The sequence below is a fragment of the Gymnoscopelus microlampas genome (assembly GCF_963454915.1).
Source record: "Gymnoscopelus microlampas genome assembly, chromosome: 5".
Lineage (NCBI taxonomy): Eukaryota > Metazoa > Chordata > Actinopteri > Myctophiformes > Myctophidae > Gymnoscopelus > Gymnoscopelus microlampas.
This window is the reverse complement of record NC_139942.1, coordinates 17,550,328-17,573,856: the sequence shown is the minus strand read 5'-3', so window position 1 is coordinate 17,573,856 and position 23,529 is coordinate 17,550,328. Positions and strand designations below refer to the sequence as shown.

At 42.0% G+C, this 23,529-nt stretch overlaps 1 protein-coding gene across 1 annotated transcript in view; it reads right to left on the bottom strand.

Annotated features, from left to right (window-relative positions):
* Positions 1–23,529, bottom strand: part of LOC311045955 (ephrin type-B receptor 3-like) — a gene marked incomplete at its 5' end in the record, with an annotated part of 83,070 nt that overhangs the window by 18,423 nt on the left and 41,118 nt on the right. The window contains 6 exon segments of the mRNA XM_084058027.1: positions 1,087–1,236; positions 5,872–5,976; positions 5,979–6,020; positions 6,023–6,082; positions 19,988–20,253; positions 22,893–23,015. Of these exon segments, the coding sequence (XP_083914153.1) occupies positions 1,087–1,236; positions 5,872–5,976; positions 5,979–6,020; positions 6,023–6,082; positions 19,988–20,253; positions 22,893–23,015 (746 nt within the window).

Genomic DNA, 23,529 nt, shown 5'->3' with positions numbered 1-23,529 from the left:
GTCTGTCAGGTGAAACCGGAGTAAAAGGCTTTACTTTTACTTTTAACCCCTTACGACCGGGAAAGAATCTGTGTCTTTTTTTAGATTTCCTTGGCTATTCATAAAATAGCAGATCTACAAGCTCGCAAGGCGCCACAACATGACGCCTTGTGATCGGCTTATTTAGATCGACTATTTTTGGCACAGAGATTATGGTGTATAGACGTAAAAGAGCGGTCCAAGTACACAGAGCCGGCTCAGATCCAGTTTACTAAGTCTAGAGGGTTTAAGTGGTAAATCAATTCAACCAATTAGTTCGATTAACTGTTGAATGACCGTGGTCATTCGATGATTTACAGGCAAAGCTTAAACTGGATCACCTAATCTGATTTTAAGAGACGGATAAGGGATACGCTGTCTATGTCCTGCTCATGTTTTTGGTCATACATTTTGTTAGGTTAGAAGTTTTATTGTTATTTTCTTTTCTAGGTAATTGCTGTACATTTTTTTGTCTTGTCCCTTGTTCGTGTTTGAACTGCTTTGTGCCTCGTCTTGGCCAGGCCTCACTTGAAAATGAGGTCTCGAACCTCAATGAGATTCCTCCTGGTTAAATAAAGGTTACGCGCGCACACACACGCACGCACGCACGCACGCACGCACGCACGCACGCACGCACGCACACACACACACACACACACACACACACACACACACACACACACACACACACACACACACACACACACACACACACACACACACACAACTCGAGTTTGTTAACCCATTAAGACCTGGAACGCATCTGTGTCATTTTTAGATTTGAGCTAAAAAAGCATTATTTTACACTTTGGCTATTCAAAAATAGCAGATCTACAAGCTCGTAGCGCGGCACTGAGTGCCGCGCTACGAGCTTGTATATCTGCTATTTTTTAAGAATCGCGAAAAATTAGGGAAAATCTTTGAATTATATTTTTGAAAGCAAACATGTAACTCAAATCTTTGCTTCTGGGGGGTCCCTGGAACAAAACATTTTGAGATGGGGGGTCCGCGGCCAACTACACACACACACACACACTGAGACACACACAGCCATGGATCCAGACTCACGTCCTGGTTGCTCATGTCCCAGTAGGGTCTCTCTCCGTAGGAGACCACCTCCCACATGACGATCCCGTAGCTCCACACGTCACTGGCCGACGTGAACTTCCTGAAGGCGATGGCCTCGGGCGCCGTCCACCGGATGGGGATCTTCCCTCCCTGCACACACACACACACACACGCACACGCACACACACACACACACACACACACACACACACACACACACACACACACACACACACAGGGTGGTATTGATCAGTGGAAGAAGCATCAAAGAACATTTACTCAAGTACTGTATACTACTACAACATTTATTTAAGTAAAAACAAAAAAAGAGTACTTCTACTTCCGGCACTGGTATTGATGCTGTGGGACGTGATGAGGCAAGCTAGCAGAGCCATTACAGACACGGCCCACCCACCCAGAGAGGCCCACCCACCCAGTCACACACTCACACTCGGTGGGATCAAGTCAATCACCCCCCACTGCAGTTGTGAGAGCCATATTGAAAAGAATTCTGTATTAGAGTATTTTTGAGTACTTTGAGTATTTGGATTACATTTTCTTGATTGCCATTATTTTGTGCATGCTTGTGGGTTTGCAGCTAATTAAGTCCATTGAGCCAGTTGCTAGAACAGCCTTTGATTAGAAGCTTTCTGTATTAACAGCACCTGTGTCTGGAAATGTTTGTTCAGGCTAGAGCTGGAAGCCTAAGAGCAAAGATAGGTTAAGATAGAACCACCTTTTTGAACACTTGGAATGTATATGTGATGTTTGTTTTTTCTGTGCACTTTTTTCTTCACTAAACAGTTAAAAGCCATCAAGGTGTGATTTTTTTGGAGTCAAGCTTGTTGTTTTTTGGGCTTTCACTGGAATTAAGATTTGGGACCAACATTTTGTCAAAAAAACTAGCTCAAGAGAAGCAAGTCTAATGGAAGACTAACGTCGCTGGAATTACCCACAAAAGAAACTCAAGAAGTTACAGTGACTGTTGGCTTTCACTGGAATTAAGATTTGGGACCAACAGCAGTCGTTCAGGTGGGCTCACACACACACACACACACACACACACACACACACACACACACACACACACACACACACACACACACACACACAATGTAGAAGTACTCTGTTAAAAGTCCAGAATTAAAAATGTACTTAAGTAAAAGTACAAAAATGTTTGAAAATAGCAGATCTACGAGCTCACACCGCGTCGCATCGTGAGCGGCTATTTTCAAACAGCCTAGGTATAAAATAGGGCTAAAGTGGTTAATGTATGTTTTATAATGCAATTATTTATATCTGCAAAGTAACTAGTAACTAAAGTTTTCAAATAATTGTAGTGGAGTAAAAGTACTAAATTTGCCACTGAGATGTAGTGGAGTAGAAGTAAAAGTACTGAAAATTGGAAATACTCCAGGAAAGTAAAAATACCTCAAAATTGTACACATTGGGTGCCAAAACCGTATATATACGGTTTTGGGAATACAACCGTGGAGTGCCAAAACCGTATATATACGTTTTTTGAAGAAAAAAAAAAATTATCAATTTTTTTTTTTCCTTCACAGCACCAGGAGATATAATTTTCCGAAGATTTAAGGTTGTTACACACCGGCGAATATAGCGAATATACGCAAAATTCGGACTCGTTCCGAATAATTAAAAGACGCTTTTTCGCTTCGCTTTTTCGCTTTTTCGCTCCATGTACGGAGCCATTGACTTTATAAGGTTTTAAAAAAAAACGCATTATTCGCACGAAAAGATCGCCCCGGTGTGTAAGGACCTTTAGACTCCAATCCACTTCCTGGTTAACTTATGTCTTCAAAAGCCTGCATCTCGGCTCCTAAAAAATGATTAACAATCCTGGCACTCAACGTACATTTTTTTAATAAACCTCTGGCACCCCAAGTGTTAAGTACAGTACTTGAGTAAATGTACTTAGTTACTGTACACCACTGTTCATTTTCAATGGAAGCCAGCGACTTGAAGCCACAAAGCGACGGCCAACTGCTACAAAATCTACAAAGCTACAGTACAAGTTGAGCTGGCTTCAACTGCAACTACAACGCTACAAAACGACCAAGTGGCATTTAACAATGTCCACTCACATTCGGTCTTCACACAATTCCTGCTTGTAATGGGAGAAAACTAATTATTTTAAACAAGGAACCTATAACTGTACGCACATCGCTTGTGGGTGCTGGGCTAAAAATGCTTTACTTGAATTAGGTAGAGCCCGCGCACCAAAAACAGTAAAAAAAAAAAAAAGACTCAATTGAACATGCACACCTGTTGACTTTCTTATAACGATGTTCCCCCAAACAAATTATTTCCATCAGCCAGTTCCGTGTTCGTCTTAACCCCAGGCTTCATATTTTCCTGTATATTTCTCTTGCTCGTCGGATACATGCTTGACGTCAACGAGTGTGTTGATCAACGTTTCAATGAGCTCTCCGCGACAGATTAACTGCGTCGCTTTGTAGCTTTGTATATATTTTGTAGCTGCCACTGTGAACGCAGCATAAAAACGAACAACATCAGGATTTGACTGTGTACCAGCCACGAAAAAAACAGACGTGTGTGCATGTAGGTGTTGTAACCTGTGTGACACACACACACGCACGCACGCACACGCACACACACGCAGGAGCTGATGCGAACAAATCCCTGATATTTCACAGACGTATTTCAACAGCGGCACAAACGCTGGTGGGTGAAAAACTGTCACTCATGCGCGCAGAGGAACACATACACCAACAAAGTGGGTACAAACCAACAAACAAGCTCAATGCGAGCGCACGTGAAAATCCTGCAAACACAGAAGGAGCCCAAGAGCTCACATGCACACAAGCACTCACGCACGCCCACACACACACAACAAGCAGTTTTAATCCTAAACCCCAAACTCCAACACCTAGGTTTTTTTTTTATTGTACTGTCACTTTGTTTTTTTTCATTCTTATTAATTAATATGACATGTTGATAACATATTAATCATAATGTGATTATGTGCATTTTGTGTCATCGTTGAGCTTTGCGTTTTCTCTGTTTTGAAGCACATTGAGTCTGCGCTTGTCGTGTGAAATGTGCTATGATAAATAAACATGACTTGACTTTGTGATAGAAATCATTAGGTTCTAAACGATCAGTGGTGGAAAGTAACTAAGTACATTTACTTAAGTACTGTACTTAAGTACTATTTTGAGGTATTTATACTTGAGTATTTCCAAATTCCAGTACTTTTACTTCTACTCCACTACATCTCAGAGGCAAATGTTGTACTTTTACTCCACTACATTTATTTGAAAACTTTAGATACTAGTTTGTAGATTTTAATTATTATTACAAAACATACATTAACCACTTCAACCCTACTGTATATATTTCGACCATTTGAAAATTGCCGATCTACAAGCTCACAATGCGTCGCGATGCGACGCATTGTGAGCTTGTAGATCTGCTATTTTCAAACGATTTATTTTTTGAAAACTTGTGAAATGGGACATTCTGCATAATGTGTACTTTTACTTTTGGTACCTTAAGTACACTTTTATGCCGAATACTTCTGTACTTTTACTCAAGTCCATTTTTAATTCCGGACTTATACTTGTAATGGAGTATTCCTACATTGCAGTATTGATACTTTTAAGTACAAAATGTGAGTACTTTTTCCACCACTGTAAACGATCACCGCAAACTATTATGGTCTTTCAATTCACCAACCAGAGTATTAGGATCCAGTATTTGGATAGCCTGGGATCCAGCCTGCTTCGCTACGTTCGGCGGACTTTTTTTTCTCTCTTCGCTTCTCAGTCTGGAATGCCTCCTCGTTTTGCAGAACTACACTGGAACTACATATGTTACGTTAGGCAACGTCGTTGCTGATTGGATGTTGTTCAAACGAATGACGAATCACAACGATCACACCGTTTTTTTGTCCCGCCCCGCACCACAGACCAATCAGAAGGCCACGGCACGATTCCAGCCGTATGCCATGTCCCGCCTCCCTTGGAGATAGGAGGGTTTCCAGACTGATAAGCGAAGAGAAAAAAAAAAGTCCGCCGAACGTAGCGAAGCAGGCTGGATACCAGGCCAGTATTTGGATAGCCTATAGGAACAACGATGTCCGCTGTTTGTTTTCATCAAACTCCCGACGTCCTTTGACACAATCTTGTCTGGGAGATTTGCGCCATTTCTGGCGGGGCAGACGCAAGTAAACAAAGTGTGTCCTTTCTCTCTCCATTAATTAATTGCCATCTGGTTGTGTTTGTAATCACTCTCTCAGTGTAATGTATTTATAGCAGATGCACAGATGAGACGAGCGCTACGGTCAGACTGTTGTTTATGTTCTGATTGTGGGGAGGTCTGGTACGGCGAGCATCGGGGGACACCACAGGGGGTCCTTGAGGGGGGTTCCAGGGGGTCCCCGGGAAAATGTGATGAAGGGGCGTGAAACCCCCCAGGCTGATTTTTGTAGTGGAGTAAAAGTACAATATTTGCCTCTACTCTACATTGGAGTACTGCAGAGGGCAGGTGTGTGTGTCTGGGTCCAGCTGACGCTCGTTGACGCTCGTTAATGTTATAGGCATCAGAGCATTTATTTTTTTATTTTTTCAGAATACTGTTGGGAGTTAGAAGACATTTGTAGAATCGGCTTCAGGTCTTAATGGGTTAAAAAATATCTTTCAAATGTATATTTTGAATTTCCAATTCTCACACACACACACACACACACACACACACACACACACACACACACACACACACACACGCACACGGCGCACTCACCAGAGAGCTGGTGTAGGTGGGGTCGGTGGAGGAGTCGTCCAGGAAGCGCGACAGGCCGAAGTCGGAGACCTTGCAGACCAGGTTGCTGTTGACCAGGATGTTGCGCAGCTGGCCAGGTCTCTGTGCACGTAGTTCATGTCCGACAGGTAACTTCATGCCCGCCGCAGATGCCACGCAGCATGCCCACCAGCTGGGTCATGGTGAAGCGACCCTATCATTCAGCTTGCACAGAGAGAGAGTAGAGAGAGAGAGAGAGATTGAGGAGAGAGAGAGAGAGAGAGATGAGAGAGAGAGAGGAGAGAGAGTGAGAGAGAGAGAGAGAGAGAGAGAGAGAGAGAGAGAGAGAGAGAGAGAGAGAGAGAGAGAGAGAGAGAGAGAGAGAGAGAGAGAGAGAGAGAGAGAGAGAGAGAGAGAGAGAGAGAGAGAGAGAGAGAGAGAGAGAGAGAGAGAGAGAGAGAGAGAGAGAGAGAGAGAGAGAGAGAGAGAGAGAGAGAGAGAGAGAGAGAGCAGTCATTATTGCCTACATAAACTTGACATCTGTCATCATAACCTTTCATGGCTTCCCATGTCAACCTGGGATAACTGACCTTTTCCAGCATGGCTATCCCATTAGCTGAATAATTAAGCTCCTTAAGACCATAATGAAAGGCAATAAAAAACAAACAAAAAAAAGGCCACAATTATCACTGGAATTCTAAACAGGGATCCTGGGAGGTTGGTTGTTGTTTTTTTCCCCCACCACCTCCCTCCCTCCCTCCCTCTCTCGCTCTACTCTCATTTTCAAAATGGACTGAGTAAAACCATTTACGACCGCCAGAGTTATTTCACCAATTATTACCGTAGCCGAGTGGGTAGAGTGGAGACAGAGAGGCTGTCTGGTTATAAGAAGGTCATTGGTTTTGCCCCCCCCCCCCCCGGGTGCAACCAAGTCTGCGTGTCAAAAGCGTCCCTGAGCAAGACACTTAAACCCCCCCTAGACAATTCTTCTCCCCAATTTTCCCGATTGCTAGACAGTCTGTAACTTGTGCCTCTCAAAAGTTGTGACAGCCAGCTGTCGTCTCTGTCATTTTCCGTTAACGAAAATACATTTTATAACCCATTAAGACCTGGAACGCATCTGTGTCACTTTTTTGATTTGAGCTAAAAAAATATCTTACACTTTGGCTATTCAAAAATAGCAGATCTACAAGCTCGCGCTACGAAATTAGAGTACTCAAATTAGAGTACTGCAGAGGGCAGGTGTGTGTGTGTCTGGGTCCAGCTGACGCTCGTTGAAGCTCGTTAATGTTATAGGCATCAGAGCATTTTATTTTTTATTTTTTTCCAGAATACTGTTGGGAGTTAGAAGACATTTGTAGAATCGGCTTCAGGTCTTAATGGGTTAAAAAATATCTTTCAAATGTATATTTTGAATTTCCATTTCTGCTATGAGCAGCGAGCTGGAGTCAGACTGAAGAGTGATGTACGGACTGTTAAGCTCAATTTACACTCCGTTGCGCGACGGTGTTGCTCGAACCGAAAATAGCAGACCTACAAGCTCATAAGGCGTCGTGTCCGCGGAGTGCCTTATGAGCTTGTAGGTCTGCTATTTTTTCGGCGCGCGACGCCTTTAGGCTGTTTGAACATGATGTGAGCCAACAGTGTGTCCCGAGACGCTACTTAACCCCTTAACTGCTCCCCGGTTGCCAAATTAATGGCATAATTCCCCCAGTGCTCCTAATAGTTAGGATGGGTAAAATGCAGAGGACAATCTATCTATGTGTAAATGTACAATGACAAATCCTCCCCAAACATAACTATGAAAAGGGAACATAATGAAAATGTATTATCATTATTTCTGCTTTTAATATAGTTTTTTGCCGTTTGTTCAGACAGGGCAGTTGTAGAGAGGCAGGAAATTCAGCGAGGACAGAGAGGAGAATAGACAACGTCACAGTTGGGGTAGAAACCTTGTATCTCCATTAGGGATGTCCGATATTAGCATAAAAAACAATATCGTAACATATCAGTATCGTTTTTTGGAAGAAAAAAAAAGTTAAAAAAAAAATATATATATATATATTTTTTTTTAATAAGTTACAGGAGTTCTTACTGTATGGTGTGTGTGATATGAAATGTGAGCTTACCATAATCACAGTAATCCTTAATCATATTCCATCATATTCAAGGGCTTTTGCAGAGAAATGAGACCGACTCCAATCACTTTCAAATTAGAGCACTGCAGAGGGCAGGTGTGTGTGTCTGGGTCCAGCTGACGCTTGTTGACGCTCGTTAATGTTATAGGCATCAGAGCAATTTTGCTTCTGCACTGTCAAATAGGCCAACATCTAATCTAAGATTAGTGAGACTCATTCAAATGGCAGTCCCGGGACTCACTTTATTGAAAATCTAACAACATCACTCTATTATATTAGATTTATTAGATATTATATTGATATTATAGCTATTTCATTTTATTAGATATGTGATATTGTTACCTGATTAGTTGACTTTTGGTGAAAAAGCCCGCATGTATCGGTATCGGTTGATATCGGTATCGGAAATTAGTAGTTGGACAATATCGGTATATCGGTTATCGGTAAAAAAAAGTCAATATCGAACATCCCTATCCATATTTCAACTTCAAACATTTTTTGCCGATCTACAAGCCGATCTGCGTCGCGTTGTGTGAGCTTGTAGGTAGATTTGCTAGTTTGGCTACTTTTGAAAAAAATGTTGAAAGTAGAAGTGAAAGTGGTTAAGTGTGTCTGTGGGTGCTATACACATTGAACCAATGGAAAGTATTAACAAGATCTTGTGACTAAATAATAACTACATTGGATGCATTGGAACACAGGTATTTTTCCCCCCCATTTCTTGAAAAGTAACAGTTTTGGACGGCTTCACACAAGAGCATTAAAAGTAGCAGATCCGCAAGCTCAAAACGTGGCGCAAGGCGACGCATTTTGAGCTTGTAGATCTGCTACTTTTGCTATTTTTGAATTTGAATCCTGAAAAGTAACAGTTTTGGACATATGAGGTCTCCACCCGACAGCGACGATACTCATTTTACAAAGCAAAAAAACGACCTCCGTTTTATCTTTTCCAAATCTTGCTCCCTCCTGGAAACAACCTGTTTTTATCCCAAACAGAAAGTCTAAGATTACGGGCTTTAAAACAAATATATGGAGGTTTAACTTCTTCACATACACAAGAAACAGAACTGTTTTGCTTACCAGGTATGTTTGGTTGGTGTATGTGCTGAATAACAACAATATAGAGACATCTCAATACACACAACTATTTATTAAGATAAGCAATGATAAAAAAGATATACATAGCTAGAAACAATATACTTTATTCTATATCGTTGTGAGCTTGTAGATCTGCTATTTTCAAAAAGCCTAGGTTTAAAATAGGACTAAAGTAACTAGTCTGCAAAGTAAGTTTTCAAATAATTGTACTGGGGTAAAAGTACAATATTTGCCTCTGAAATGTAGTGGAGTAGAAGTAAAAGCACTGAACATTGGAAATGCTCCAATAAAGTAAACGTACCTCAACATTGTACTTAAGTACAGTACTTGAGTAAATGTACTTAGTTACTTTACACCTCTGCGGTACATACATAAATAATTACTATATTTTTGTTTGCGAACGAATGCAAATGTCACAATTCTTCGCCTCAATGTCCACCTATCTGTGGCCTAGTCACTATATGCATGAGAACAGAGTCCAGTCTCCAAACTGGATCAAGCTCCCAAAGTGTTACCACCTACAGTAGGTGACGTTTCACGCCTGGTAGCTCTTCCTCAGACCGCCTGAGGAAGAGCTATACCGGGATCAAAACTTCACCGGTAACTGAAATGAATCACACTTTATGGAGCTTGATCTACTGTGCAGACTTTGTTCTCTTTCAGTATTTATGTCTGCCCACCGCAGCAGCACCTGGCACTTTACTTTTGGATGTGCATGCTTTATTTATCTTGTTGCTATATACTATGCACACCAGACCAGCCCAAGCGCATAAGGCCGGTTTGTATGTTAAACCCATTGAGACCTGAAGCCGATTATACATGTCTCCTAAATCTCAACAGTTTTCTGAAAAAAGTTTGTTTCTATATCAGTGGTGCTCAACCTTTTTCATGTCAAGGACCCCCAAAATTATATGTATTTGGCCGCGGACCCCCATCAAAATATTTTGTTCCAGGGACCCCCCAGAAGCAAATATTTGAGTTTATATATATTCAAAGATTTGCACACATTTTCACGATTTTTCAAAAATAGCAGATCTACAAGCTCGTAGCGCGGCACTCGGTGCCGCGCTATGAGCTTGTAGATGTGCTATTTTTGAATAGCCCAAAGTGTAAAATAATGCTTTTTAACTCAAATCTAAAAATGACACAGTTCCAGGTCTCAATGGGTTAAGCAAGGGTGTTTGTATTATATCGCGTCTCTGTTGCATGGAAACCGTCCAAAACTGTTACTTCAGAAACATTCAAAAACAGCTAAAGTAGCAGATCTACAAGCTCAAAACGCAAGCTTGCAGATGTGCTACTTTTTTATGCTTTCGTGTGACGCTGTAGTATGATAAAGACAAAAAAAAACTCAAAAAGTTAAAACACAGAGATATTAGAGGTTTCTGCCCGACGACAGCAACGATATCGAAAGCCTTTTCGTTACTCGTGTTACTACCTCTCTGTGCTTGTTCTCGACCCTTACGTGGATCTTCGTTTCATCCATACTGCAGTGCTACTATGACAACTGAATTTCCCTCGACATTTCCTAAAGCTCTATCCATCTGTCTAGCTGTAGGATACGTGCTACACACTATATTATGTTATGATCTATGATCTGAAACTAGGTTTGCCGCTCAGATCGTAACAAAACGGCAGTCGTGGACCACTGCGTTAGTGCTGTGCAGGGAACAGGCTGAAACGCGCCACATTCTAACTACAAGTACTGCACTAAACTCATTAGTACGGCCTATTAGCCCATTAAGACCTGAGGTTCCGATTCTACAAATGTCTTCTAAATCCACACTATTCTGAAAAGCGTATGTTTCTATATCTAGTGGTGCTCAAACTGTCAAGGACCCCCAAAATGATATGACATTTGTTCCAGGGACCCCCCAGAAGCAAAGATCTTTGTCAAAAATGTGCGCTTTAAAAGAATATATATATTCAAAGATTTGCACACATGTTTACGATTTTTCAAAAATAGCAGATCTACAAGCTCGTAGCGCGGCACTCGGTGCCGCGCTATGAGCTTGTATATCTGCTATTTTTCAATAGCCAAAGTGTGAAATAATGCTTTTTTTTTAGCTCAAATCTGAAAATGACACAGATGCGTTGCAGGTCTCAATGGGTTAACCACTTACGTTGTTGAGCGGAGTCCCTCAGGGCCCTATGCTAGTGTACTTTTCCGTTTTTGCGGCCGCATTAAATATCTTCGCTGAAAAATAAGCGATCTACAAGCTCACAACGTAGATCGGCTATTTTCTGCGACGGTTTTCCCCAAAATACGGATGCTGGGGTTCAAGTGGTTCATACATTTTCTGTGACGGTTTTCCCCAGAATACGGATGCTGGGGTTCAAGTGGTTCATACAGGCTGTCTTTGTCTTCATGGTTGCCTATGCACTTTTAAAGGGATAGTTCACCCGAAAAATGTATTGTTTTCTATCTATTAGTCACCCCATGGAGACTTGAATTCATGGATATGTTATAGTTTTTGTCACATTCCTAAGCCAATAATTTGATGACCAGCTGACGGACCGGTAGGCAGTGGTAGGAGACAGTTGTGTCTCCTACCGGAACCGCTGCCTGTCATCAAATTATTGGCTTAGGAATGTGACAAAAACTAAAAACATATCCATGAATTCATGGGGTGACTAACTATCCCTTTAAAGGAACCCATTTTCAACCTATCTTCATATAATTGGCCCTCACTAATTATAAGATGGCACCATTCCGTTTACTCACTCTGCTGCTGTCTCATTGGTGGGCTGAGGACAGGTCCAAAAAACTATAGCCTTTCTCTTCCAGGAAAGTTAGCATGCTGAAATAAGCCCTTGTCCTTAGCCCATTTAGACCTGGAACGCATCTGTGTCACTTTAGATTTCTTTGGCTATTCAAAAATAGCAGATATACAAGCTCATAACGCGGCACCGAGTGCCGCGCTATGAGTTTGTAGATCTGCTATTTTTGAAAAATCTTAAAAAATATTTTTCAGATTGTTTTCAAAAAACTGTTAGGATTTACATTTTTTTTTCTTTTTTTTTTTTTTTAAGAATTTTTAAGAATCACCTCAGGTCTTAATGGGTTAATACAATGAAAAAATAAAAAGTTAGACCAAACCTGGCTACTAATAGGCAGGTTGAACAGCCCTCAGCCCTCCTCAGAGACACAGAGTGAGTAGACAGAAACGGTGCCGTCTTATAATGAGCATGAGTGAGGGCCAATTATACGGACGATAAGCTGAAAATGGGTGACGTGCTCCTTTAACATGGAGATAACAGGCTTCCCCTAGTCTCGCGTAGCAGGGCCGGATCTAGGCATAGGCAAGGGGGGGGCAATGCCGCCCCAAATGCTCTGACTGCCCCCCCCCCCCAAAAAAATCTTCCCAAAAAAAAGAGGGGAAAAAAAGTGAAAGTTACATTTATGGTGTGTGTGATACGAAATGTGAGCTTACCATAATCAAAGTAATCCTTCATCATATTCCATCATGCATTCATTGCTCAATTCAAATAATTCTCCGCCCTGATTTGCCATGGGCAGTGTTGCCAGATATTGCGAGAGAAAGAAGCCTAGGACAACAAGCCCAAAAGAAGCAAAGTAGGCGGATTTTTTTTTTTCTTTTCCCCGAGATCACGCCCCCTCAGTATTTCTTATTGTCCCCCCAATTATAAATGTCTGTATACGGGCCTGTTGCGTAGCCAGACAACTATTCCACAATCTCTGAATGTTATATAGGATCTGGAACTACAGCCTATGTAGGCTACATAGCAACATGCATTTTAGTAAAAATAAATTATAATAAAGAATTCAAGTTTTTCAGAAAACTTAGGTTAGGATTTCGAAGGCGTCTTTAAAATCGGCCTCAGGTCTAAATGGGTTCTAAAAAAAACAAACATATTTTGGAATTCCAAATTATGATAAGCAACGAGCTATATATGCTTTCTCTCATGACCTGGGGGGTTAGTGTTAAAACGACTTCACGACAAACATCTATGCGCTCCACGAAAGAAAAGAAAAGACAACTCATCTAGACAGGACATGACAAAAAAACATAAACATAGCGCTTTGTGATCCCCACACACTCCAGTGCGTTCTGACACAATAACAAGCTACTGTACAGAGGATGCATAAACAAGCCTGATTCACTGCAGAGAGGAGCAGACCCTCCCTGCTAGCTACCATGGCCAGCTCTTCCTTCCAATGGCTCTTGGGCATTGCGTTGTGTGCCTGCGTGTGTGTGTGTGTGTGTGTGGTGCACGTATGTGCATGTATGTTTGTTGTACGCACTGTATGTGCACGTGTGCATTATGTACAATATGTGCCGCGTCTGCAATATTAACGTGCACGAGTTTGCACATAGTCGTTGCAGTCCGGCTGCAGAGCTTGTTGAAGTCCAAGGCCGTTCCTTTTCTATTACTAGTTTTTAAAAAACAATTTAAAATTGTGAAAATATTTTCACTGCTTCCGTGCGACACGCTTGTATATGATGAAGCATGGCGTTCATTTATGGAGAATTTGGAGAGAGGTTTCTGCCCGACAACAACGATATTATATGTTTGTTGTGCATTTGTGCATGTGCGTGTGCGTGTGCGTGTGTGTGTGTGTGTGTGTGTGTGTGTGTGTGTGTGTGTGTGTGTGTGCGTGTGTGTGAACATGTAGTTATTGGTAGGATATATGACCGAGGGGAGTTTGTAAGCAGGAACACAGAGGTTTTGGGCTCAACTCACTTTGCGGATGTGATTTCCCTCAGGAGAGCGCGGTGTGCTCTCTCTCTCTCTCTCTCTCTCTCTCTCTCTCTGTCTCTCTACAGAAATATAGAGGCAGCGATATATACGTATTGTCGCTGTTGCCGGGCAGAAACCTCGCATCTCCACATTTCAACTGAATCGATGCCCTAAACGCCATGTCATACAAGTGTGCCATGCTAAAAGTATAGCGAAAAAAATAGCAGATCTACAATGTGTCACGTCGCAACACATTGTGAGCTTGCAGATCTGCTATTTTCGCTGTTTTTGTAGAACATTTTAATTTCCTGAAAAGTACGTTTTGGACATACAAGGTTTCCACCTGACAGCGTATTATGTATGTGTATACAGTGGTGTAAAATAAATAAGTACATGTACTCAAGTACTGTACTTAAGTACTCTTTGGAGGTACTTTTACTTTACTGGAGTATTTCCAGTTTTCAGTACTTTTACTTCTACTCCACTACATCTCAGAGGCAAATATTGTACTTTTACTCCACTACAATTATTTGAAAACTTTAGTTACTAGTTACTTTGCAGATATATTATATTATAAAACATACATTAACCACTTTATAGCCCTATTGTATACCTAGGCTATTTAAAAATAGCAGATCTACAAGCTCACAACGCGTCGCATCGCGGCGCGTTGTGAGCTTGTAGATCTGCTATTTTCATACATTTTAGTACTTTTACTTTTGGTACTTTAAGTACATTTTGATGCCAATACTTTCGTACTTTTACTCACGTACATTTTGGATTCTAGGACTTTTACTTGTAACAGAGTACTTCTGCATTGTAGTTTCGATACTTTTACTTAAGTAAAACATTTGAGTACTTTTTCTACCACTGTGTATATATATATATATATGAGACATAGTATACCTCACATGTAAAAGCGTGTCCTTATCAAACGCTGCATAGTCTGTTTGATCATGTGTGTGCTGTGCGGTGTGATCAAGATCAGGAACTTAATGTAGGCGACCCGAAAGAAGAGCAGGTAGAGCGGAGAAAAAAAAAGAAAAAGAAAAAAAAAAAACCTAATATCAATGCATGGCATTATAATCCTGGCCAAGGTAAAGTTAACCCATTAAGACCGGGAACGCATCTATGTCATTTTTAGATTTGAGCTAAAAAGAATTATTTTACCCTTTGGCTATTCAAAAATAGCAGATGTGAACTTGTAGATCTGATATTTTTGAAAAATCGTGAAAATGTGTGCAAATCTTTGAATATATATTGTTTTAAAGCGACCATTTTTAACTCAAATCTTTGCTTCTGGGGGGGGGGTCCCTGGAACAAAATATTTTGAGATGGGGGGGTCGGCGGCCAAATACATATCATTTTGGGGGTCCTTGACATGAAAATAGTTTGAGAACCACTCTTTTTTTTCAGAAAACTTAGAGGATTTAGAAGACACTTGTAGAATGGGCTTCAGGTCTTAATGGGTTAAGAGCCGCGGCAGCAGCCCAGCATCACGTAACAGCGAGTACAGCCAGGGCCCCGTCAAGCGTGCTAATGTATGCAGCAGTAAAAATGGAATTAGTGCACTCTTCTGAATGCAAGTGACGTGTAATAGCTCTCTCCCCACAGTCGGAAAAAATGTACTACGTGACTAACCCCCCCCCACCCACCCCTTCTCTCATTACACCTTTTGTTGGGCGTGAACTTTGATGTAGGTGGTGGTCCAGAACCAGTGGTGTAAAGTAACTAAGTACATTTGCCCAAGTACTGTACTTAAGTAAAATTTGGAGGTATTTGTACTTCACTTGAGTATTTCCAATTTCCAATACTATTACTTGTACTCCACTACGTCTCAGAGGCAAATATTGTACTTTTACCCCACTACAATTATTGAAAACTTTAGTTACTAGTTACTTTTCAGATATAAATCATTACATTATAAACTATACATTAACCACTTGAGCCCTATTTTGTACCTAGGCTATTTGACCTAGCCCCCCCCCACACACCTTTCCGGAAATCTCATTTGCATTTGATTTCAGGAAGGAGTCTGTCTGAGCGCCTGTCTGGGCGTTTCTTGCTCATCCATGACATGGACGAGCCTATCAGTGTCCTCGCTCATTGTTCTGTGAGGAACAATGAGCGAGGACCACCTGATTGGCCAGTGCAGGCTGGCCAATCAGGTGGAACCCGAGTGAACCCGAATGGAGCCGAGTGCAGCCAACAAAAATGGAACGGGCCGCCCATTGAAATTCTGTCCGCTGTTTTTGGTTTCGGTTTTAAAACTTCAAAAAAGCTGTCAAACTTCTGTTTTTGAGGCACAGAATTTACTTTTAAGATATAGAATTTAGTTGTTTAACTTCATATATGTGGTCAATTAATCATGGCCTAAAACAGAGCCTATTTAAAAATAAAAATTCAGAGAACCGGCAGGGGCGGGCAGTGACACGCATTGTATCCGAATAAAGCCGCCTATTTTTGGCATTGGCCCTTTCAAACGTCCCCCTTGCGTCACATTGTCGGGTGGTCGGGGAAAAACGAACTGCCGATTGGCCGAAGGGGAACGAACTGCTGATTGGCTGAAGGGGTTGTCAGTCAACGGTAATTACTCCCGCCCAGCTCCAGCCCACAGACAAAAAGCGAAACAAACAGACTGCCAAACAGACTCACTCCTGATATCAAATGGAAATGAGATTTCCGGAGGGAGGGGTTTTACCGGGCTCAGAAAGTCTGTCTGCTAGTTCAACTCGGCATCAGTCAGCCGTGTCAAGCACACTGACGGCTCCTGCCTTCCAGCTTTCGGCACGTTCAAAGCGTTTAATCGTTTAATCTGTCTTTTAACAGGAGTAAACAAATCCCCGTCACCCCGGAGGTGCATGTGTGTGTGTGTGTGTGTACTGTACAGTATGTGCGTGTAGGCATTTAAGTACGGCATTAGAAAAAAAACGACCATATCCATTTTCAATGCATGATGAATGACACTGCTATTGCGTGCGTCACGGTGCTAAAAATTAGGCCTTCACTTGAAAACAAACACATTAACATACCCACACGCGTGCTTAACTGCAGGGCTTTCAAGAATTGATACTGTGTGCATCCGCACGAATTCAAATCATTAAGAGAAACCATGGCAAAACACACAGGCGACAACTGCGCATAACTAAATGCTAAGAGCATTTGGGTTTACGTATTTGGCTGTCTTGAACCCTTTCAGACCGAGAACGCATCTGTGTCATTTTAAGATGTCTGTGGCCATTTAAAAATAGCAGATCTACAAGCTCATAGCGCGGCGATTTTTTTTGAAAAATCGTGAAAAATCTTTTGAACAAATCTTTGAACATCTATTTTTCCATAGCAAACTTTTTTTTTAACTCTGTTACAACTCCTGGGGGGTCCCTGTAACAAAATATTTTGAGATGGGGGTCCGCAGTCAAAATTCATATTCAAATTTTGGGGGTCCTTGACATGAAAAAGTTTGAGAACCATGATTATAGCAACATCATTTTTTTTTTTTTTTTTTTTAACTGTTAGAATTTAGAAGACATTAGTAGAATCCCCCCAGAAGCAAAGATTTGAGTTACAAATGTTTGCTTTGAAAATACTTACATTCAAAGATTTGCTAAAATGTTCAATTTTTTTCAAAAATAGCAGATCTACAAGCTCGTAGCGCGGCACTCGGTGCCGCGCTATGAGCTTGTATATCTGCTATTTTTGAAAATCATTAATGGGTCAACAGCACAGACCTGCCTCCAGTAAGGCCACAAGCACATAGCGGGCCTGTAAGTTCTGTTCATGAAGAAGGCTAGGTCCACTCCCCACTGTTTGGGAACTTGAGCTTTTACGCTCTGCTAAAGTCGTCCATTCATCATCGTCTTCCGTTGGTACCGCGGTCAGTTGACAGTGTCCTGTTTATCCATTGTCCCGAGTTTTTAATTCGTTTTCATTCTGGACAATGAACGCTCTGGCCTCGCGTCGGTGACTCAGACTGTAAAGTCGTGCAAAAATGTTATTGAAGAACAAAACTATTCCTCGCTCAATATGTTTCTGTCTCTGTCTTTTTTTTAGCTCCACTGTTTGTGTTTGTATCCGTTCATGTTCGCTGAACTTCGCTCATTAACCCCTTGAGACCGGGAAAGAGTCTGTGTCTTTTTTTAGATGTCTTTGGGCTATTAAAAAATAGCAGATCTACAAGCTCGTAGCGCGGCACCGAGAGCCGCGCTACGAGCTTGTAGATCTGCTATTTTTTTTAGATCGTGAAAATTTGAGCAAATCTTTGAATATATATATTTTTCAAGGCAAACATTTGTAGCTCAAATCGTTGCTATAATCAGTGGTTCTCACACTTTTTCATGTCAAGGACAACAATTATGAATGATATGAATTTTGGCCGCATCTCAAAATATTTTGTTACAGGGACCCCCCAGAAGCAAAGATTTGAGTTACAAATGTTGGCTTTAAAAATATATATATTCAAAGATTTGCACGCATTTTCACGATTTTTCAAAAATATCAGATCTACAAGCTCGTAGCGCGGCACCGAGTGCCGCGCTACGAGCTTGTATATTATATTTTAGCTTGATATTTTTGAATAGCCAAAGTGTAAAATAATGCTTTTTTAGCTCAAATGACACAGATGCGTTCCAGGTCTTAATGGGTTACACTCCCGCAGTTAGCAGCACTGTTGATAACAAGTGATGTTGATGATGATGTATGCCCTATGGATTCTTTTGGCAGCTGTTTTTTCTCGACTAAGATCTAACTATGAATCTGGCAGGGGACAAGTTAAATCACTTGAGGTGGTAAAGACAGCCAGGTTACCTTTTTTTTAAAAACGCTATCCATCTCTGTCACAACAACGAGCTGAGTGAGTGTAGACTCGACTCACCGGGCCAGGAGTTCAGTTCCCAAACAGATGCGCATAAACAAAACCTTCGAAAAGTGCTCCAATGTAGCCTGACAGCACGTCGTGGGTTCGAGCCCCGATGCTGACGGCCGTCGCTGCTCGTCACTCAGCCATCTCTCTCTCCCCCGTTTCCTGTCTGTAACGTCACTTCACTATCAATAAAGGCTTAAAAAGCCCCCCCCCCCCCCCCAACACAAAAAAAGGGTTGTGTTTATGTGTGAATGGCTTCAAAAGCAGAGTCGGCTTCTCTTAAATATACATGTTACGTTTAAAAGCGTATTTTGAAATAAGTAATGGACAGTGGTGGAAAGTAACTAAGTACATTTACTCAAGTACTGTACTTAAGTACAATTTTGAGGTACTTTGACTTTACTGGAGTATTTCCAATACAGAGGCAATACAGAGGCAGATCTACAAGCTCACAACGCGCCGCATCGCGACACGTTGTGAGCTTGTAGATCTGCTATTTTCCAATATTTTAGTACTGTTACTTTTGGTACTTTAAGTACATTCGGATACCAATACTTTTGTACTTTTACTCAAGTACATTTTAATACTTTTTCCACCACTGGTCATGGAGGGGGACAACTTCATGTCTTTCTGAAGTTGTGGGGGGAGTCTGGGATTTTGCGCCAATGGGTTAGGGTCAAAAATGGCAAACAATTAACAAAAGATGCAGAAGTGTGTGTGTACATGCTTGTGTTTTGTGTGTATTCATTGATCCAAACAGCACGCGGTTCGATTTCTGTCATCGACTAAATCAATCAGTCTGATCAACCACTTAATAATCCTGCATTATACAGTAGCTCGTCGCTAACAGCGCAGTGGGCGTACAAAAACGGTGAACAGCGATAGGCTCTATGCACAGCAGCCATATTATCACTTCCTTCACAGGTGTTACCAATGACACTAAAGAAGGCTCTGTTCCATTTAGTGTAGCACAGTGGTGTCCACGACCCCCATAACTCTGAGAGTGTACAAATGGAACCAAATGGACCCGTAAGGGTCCATTTGGTTCCATTTGTACACTCTCAGAGTTACACACCCGTAAAGGTCATTTGGAACCCCCCTCAAGGAACCATGAGGGTCCCTGGACCCCAACTTTAGACCCACTGCAAAGCGTTTCCAGTGAGCCAACATGCAACAATATCAGCACCCTGACTCTGTTTGACCAAGAATGGAACAGAGCCTTCATTAGTATCATTGGCAACACCTGTGAATGTCTTCACAATGCGGCTGCTGTGCATATAGAGCCTATTCATGAACACGGCGGCGCATCGGGGTGTGTCACACGGCGCGGTCGTCTTACCCTCAGGAAGGAGTCGAGCGCGCCGTTCTCCATGAACTCGGTGATGATGAGGACGGGGCAGCTGCGCGTCAGCACGCCCTCCAGGCGGATGACGTTGGGGTGGTCGAACTGGCCCATGATGGACGCCTCGGCCAGGAAGTCGCGCCGCTGGCGCTCCGTGTAGCCCGCCTTCAGCGTCTTGATGGCCACCACGGCCTCGCGGCGCCCGGGCTGCTTGAGGCGCCCGCGGCACACCTCGCCGAACTCTCCTGGTGGTGGGATGTGGGGGTTGGTGATGTAAGGGGGGGGAGTGAACAAAAGGGAGGGGGGGGGGGGGGAGGTTGGGGTCGGGGGGTGGTGGAGGAGAAGGTGTGGGGGGGGGTGGGGGGGGAGTGAGGGAGAGGGAATATTACTGGACGGTACGGAGGAGAAAGTGAGCATTCTGGAGTGTGGTTGGTTGGTGGGAGCAACTAGGGCTGCAACACTTCGAACCGATCGATTTGACCAAATCTTTTTTTACGATAAAAAGAACGGGGGAAAAAAAACCTGATAATCAGTCATTTAATAAAAATGATCAATTGCTAATCGAACCCTATTTTGGGCAGGTTATTATAGTCAAAAAACGTCAAAGCAAAACTTTTCAAAACATGTCTAAAAAAAGATTCACTTATTTTTGTACATCACAAAGTATAGGCCTTTAAAATAAGTGGTTAATCGATTCAATGATATATATAAAAATGTAGAAAAAAAAAAGAAGAAAGAAAGAAAAACAAAAAGCTTCTCCATTAACTGCTTAACCCATTAAGGCCGTGGAACGCATCTGGTGTGTCATTTTACGGTTACTTTGGCTATTCAAAAATAGCAGATCTACAAGCTCATAGTGCGGCACCGAGTGCCGCACTATGAGCTTGTGGATCTGCTATTTTTTTAAATTGTGGAGAAAAAAAGAAAAATCTTTGAATATATATATTTTTTTTAAGTGTTAGGATTTAGTAAAAAAAATGTTTTAATTGGCCTCAGGCCTTAATGGGTTAATCAAAAAAAAGTAGTCCATAGAATAATCGTTAATAAGAATACAATGGATAGTTGCAGCAGCCCTACTGGGAACTGAGGGGAAAATGAACTAAAGGCAAAGCAAACGGGGGAAGAGACAGAGACAGAGACAGGAGAGACAGGGACCTCACGGCAGGTCTATAAGACGCTGGGAAAGAGAGAGAGAGATAGACAGGATTGGAGGACAGACAGGGACCTCACAGGGTCTCTAAGACGCTGGGGAGAGAGGGGGGAGACGACGACGTCCTGGATCGAGTGGCTGTGACCTCGGGGCGGCGGAGGAGGAGGGAGGGGGGAGGAGGAGAAGGAGAGAGGGGAGGAGGAGTAGTGAGGAACTTGAGGGCTTTGCGTCTGGTGCCTTTTGAGAGAGAGAGAGAGAGAGAGAGAGAGAGAGAGAGAGAGAGAGAGAGAGAGAGAGAGAGAGAGAGAGAGAGAGAGAGAGAGAGAGAGAGAGAGAGAGGAGAGAGAGAGAGAGAGAGAGAGAGAGAGAGAGAGAGAGAGAGAGAGAGAGAGAGAGAGAGAGAGAGAGAGAGAGAGAGAGAGAGAGAGAGAGAGAGAGAGAGAGAGAGAGAGGGGGAGGTCGGACGAGTGGGAACAGACTGTCATTTGGAGGTGAACTTAGGACACGACATGCTCTCCCGGAGACAAAACAAAGCCCAGAGAAGCAGAGGAGAGAGAAGAGACTTTCACCTCCTCCACCACCCCAGCCTCCTCCACCACCACCCCACGGCTCACAGCTATACAGTGGCAGAAGGAGAACTCAAGATGTTTTTTTTACTTGAGTAGAAAAGTAGCAATACCACGATAAATCGTTGCTGTCGGGCAGAAATCTCTCATCTCCATATAAACAAAAAAAAGCTTTTTGTTTTTGACTTGAGTTGTCAGGATCTGTGTCTCTGAATCTTATTATGTAGTATTGTTTATTGTTCTCCTTGTACTTTTATTGTGTAGTATTGTTCCTAGTGTTTCCTTTCAGCCCTAGTGTTTGCTACCTGTCTTGTCTCTCCTCCCTGTGATTAGTTATGTTCTCCACCTGTGTCCTGTTGTGCCCCAGCCAATCCCTGTGTTGATTTGTCTTTGTGTTCACCTGTGTCTTGTTAGTCCTGTGTCTATTTAAGAACTGTGTTTGTGTGTGCTCTTCACCAGGTTATTTGTTATAGTCATCTGTGAGTATGTCTGTCCAGTTCTGTCTACATGTCATTCGTTTAGTGTTTCCCAGTATAGTTTAGTTTCCCAGTTGTCTTTGTGTTTCCAGTTCTTTATTCTTAATAAATATCCTTTAATTAGACTGCTCTGCCTCTGTCTTGTCGCTTCTGCGCTTGGGTCCAACAATCTTGTCTCACTCCGTGACATGAGTAACAGTATAAAACTATTGGCATCAACACTTAAAGTACGAAAGTAAAAGTACTCAAATCTTTCAGCATTAGTAAAAACTGATCGACAAAATCAGCTATTTCCAAATAGCCCAAGTATAAAATCGGGCTTGAGTGGTTAATGTATGTTTTGTAATAATCTAAATCTCTTACGTAACTAATAACTAAAGTTGTCATATAATCGTAGTGGAGTTTTAAAAAAGTACAATATTTGCTTCTGAGATGTGGTGTAGAAGTATAAAGTATTGAACAATGGAACTACTCAAATAAAGTAACGGTACCTCAAAATTGTACTTAAGCACAGTACTTGGGTGAATATACTTAGTTTACTTTCTACCATTGCAGAGATACTATGTTCCTTCTTCTCCCAGAAAAGGGTTCTCTCCGGTAACAAGAGATTTAAGGGATTTATAAAGGGAATAAAAGATGGAATCGTGCTTTGCTGTTCATTATCGAGGAGAAACACTGTGACTTGGTTTTACCTGCGCCGATAACTTCCTCTATCTTCACACAGGAGATGTCGATCTCTTTGGCAAACTCGTGGACGGCTTCGTTGGGGTCCTCGTACGTGAACGGGTCGATGTAGACTTTCACCCCCGGAGAAACTGGAGACGGAGAGAATTTTTCAATGTGGGCATTCAGCGAGACGCTCGATAAGGTAATTAATCACATAAATAGAATGCAAAGAGAAAACAGTGTATAGTGCCTCAAGAAAACTAGGATACCAGCCAGGTAAACAATGAACCTAGCATAAACAACGTATGCTATCTCAATCCCATCCCGTACATTTGTGGTCGAGGAAAAACAAATGGCGAGAAGATAGAATCATGAAGGACTTGCGGCATTTAGCCTTTACTGTACAAGTGTACAAAACCCACACACAAAAATAAATAGAAACATCTTCACATACAGTAGAGAATGAGCCTGGATGTTTCTCACATTTGGTCACATTTAAACGTTTGAGGCCGGGAATGCATCTTTGGGCTATTCAAAAATAGCAGATCTACAAGCTCTCTCTCTCTATATATATATTTAAAGCAAACATGTGTAACTCAAATCTTTGCTTCTGGGGGGATTCTACAAATGTCTTCTAAATCCTAGTTTTAAAAAAATAATAAA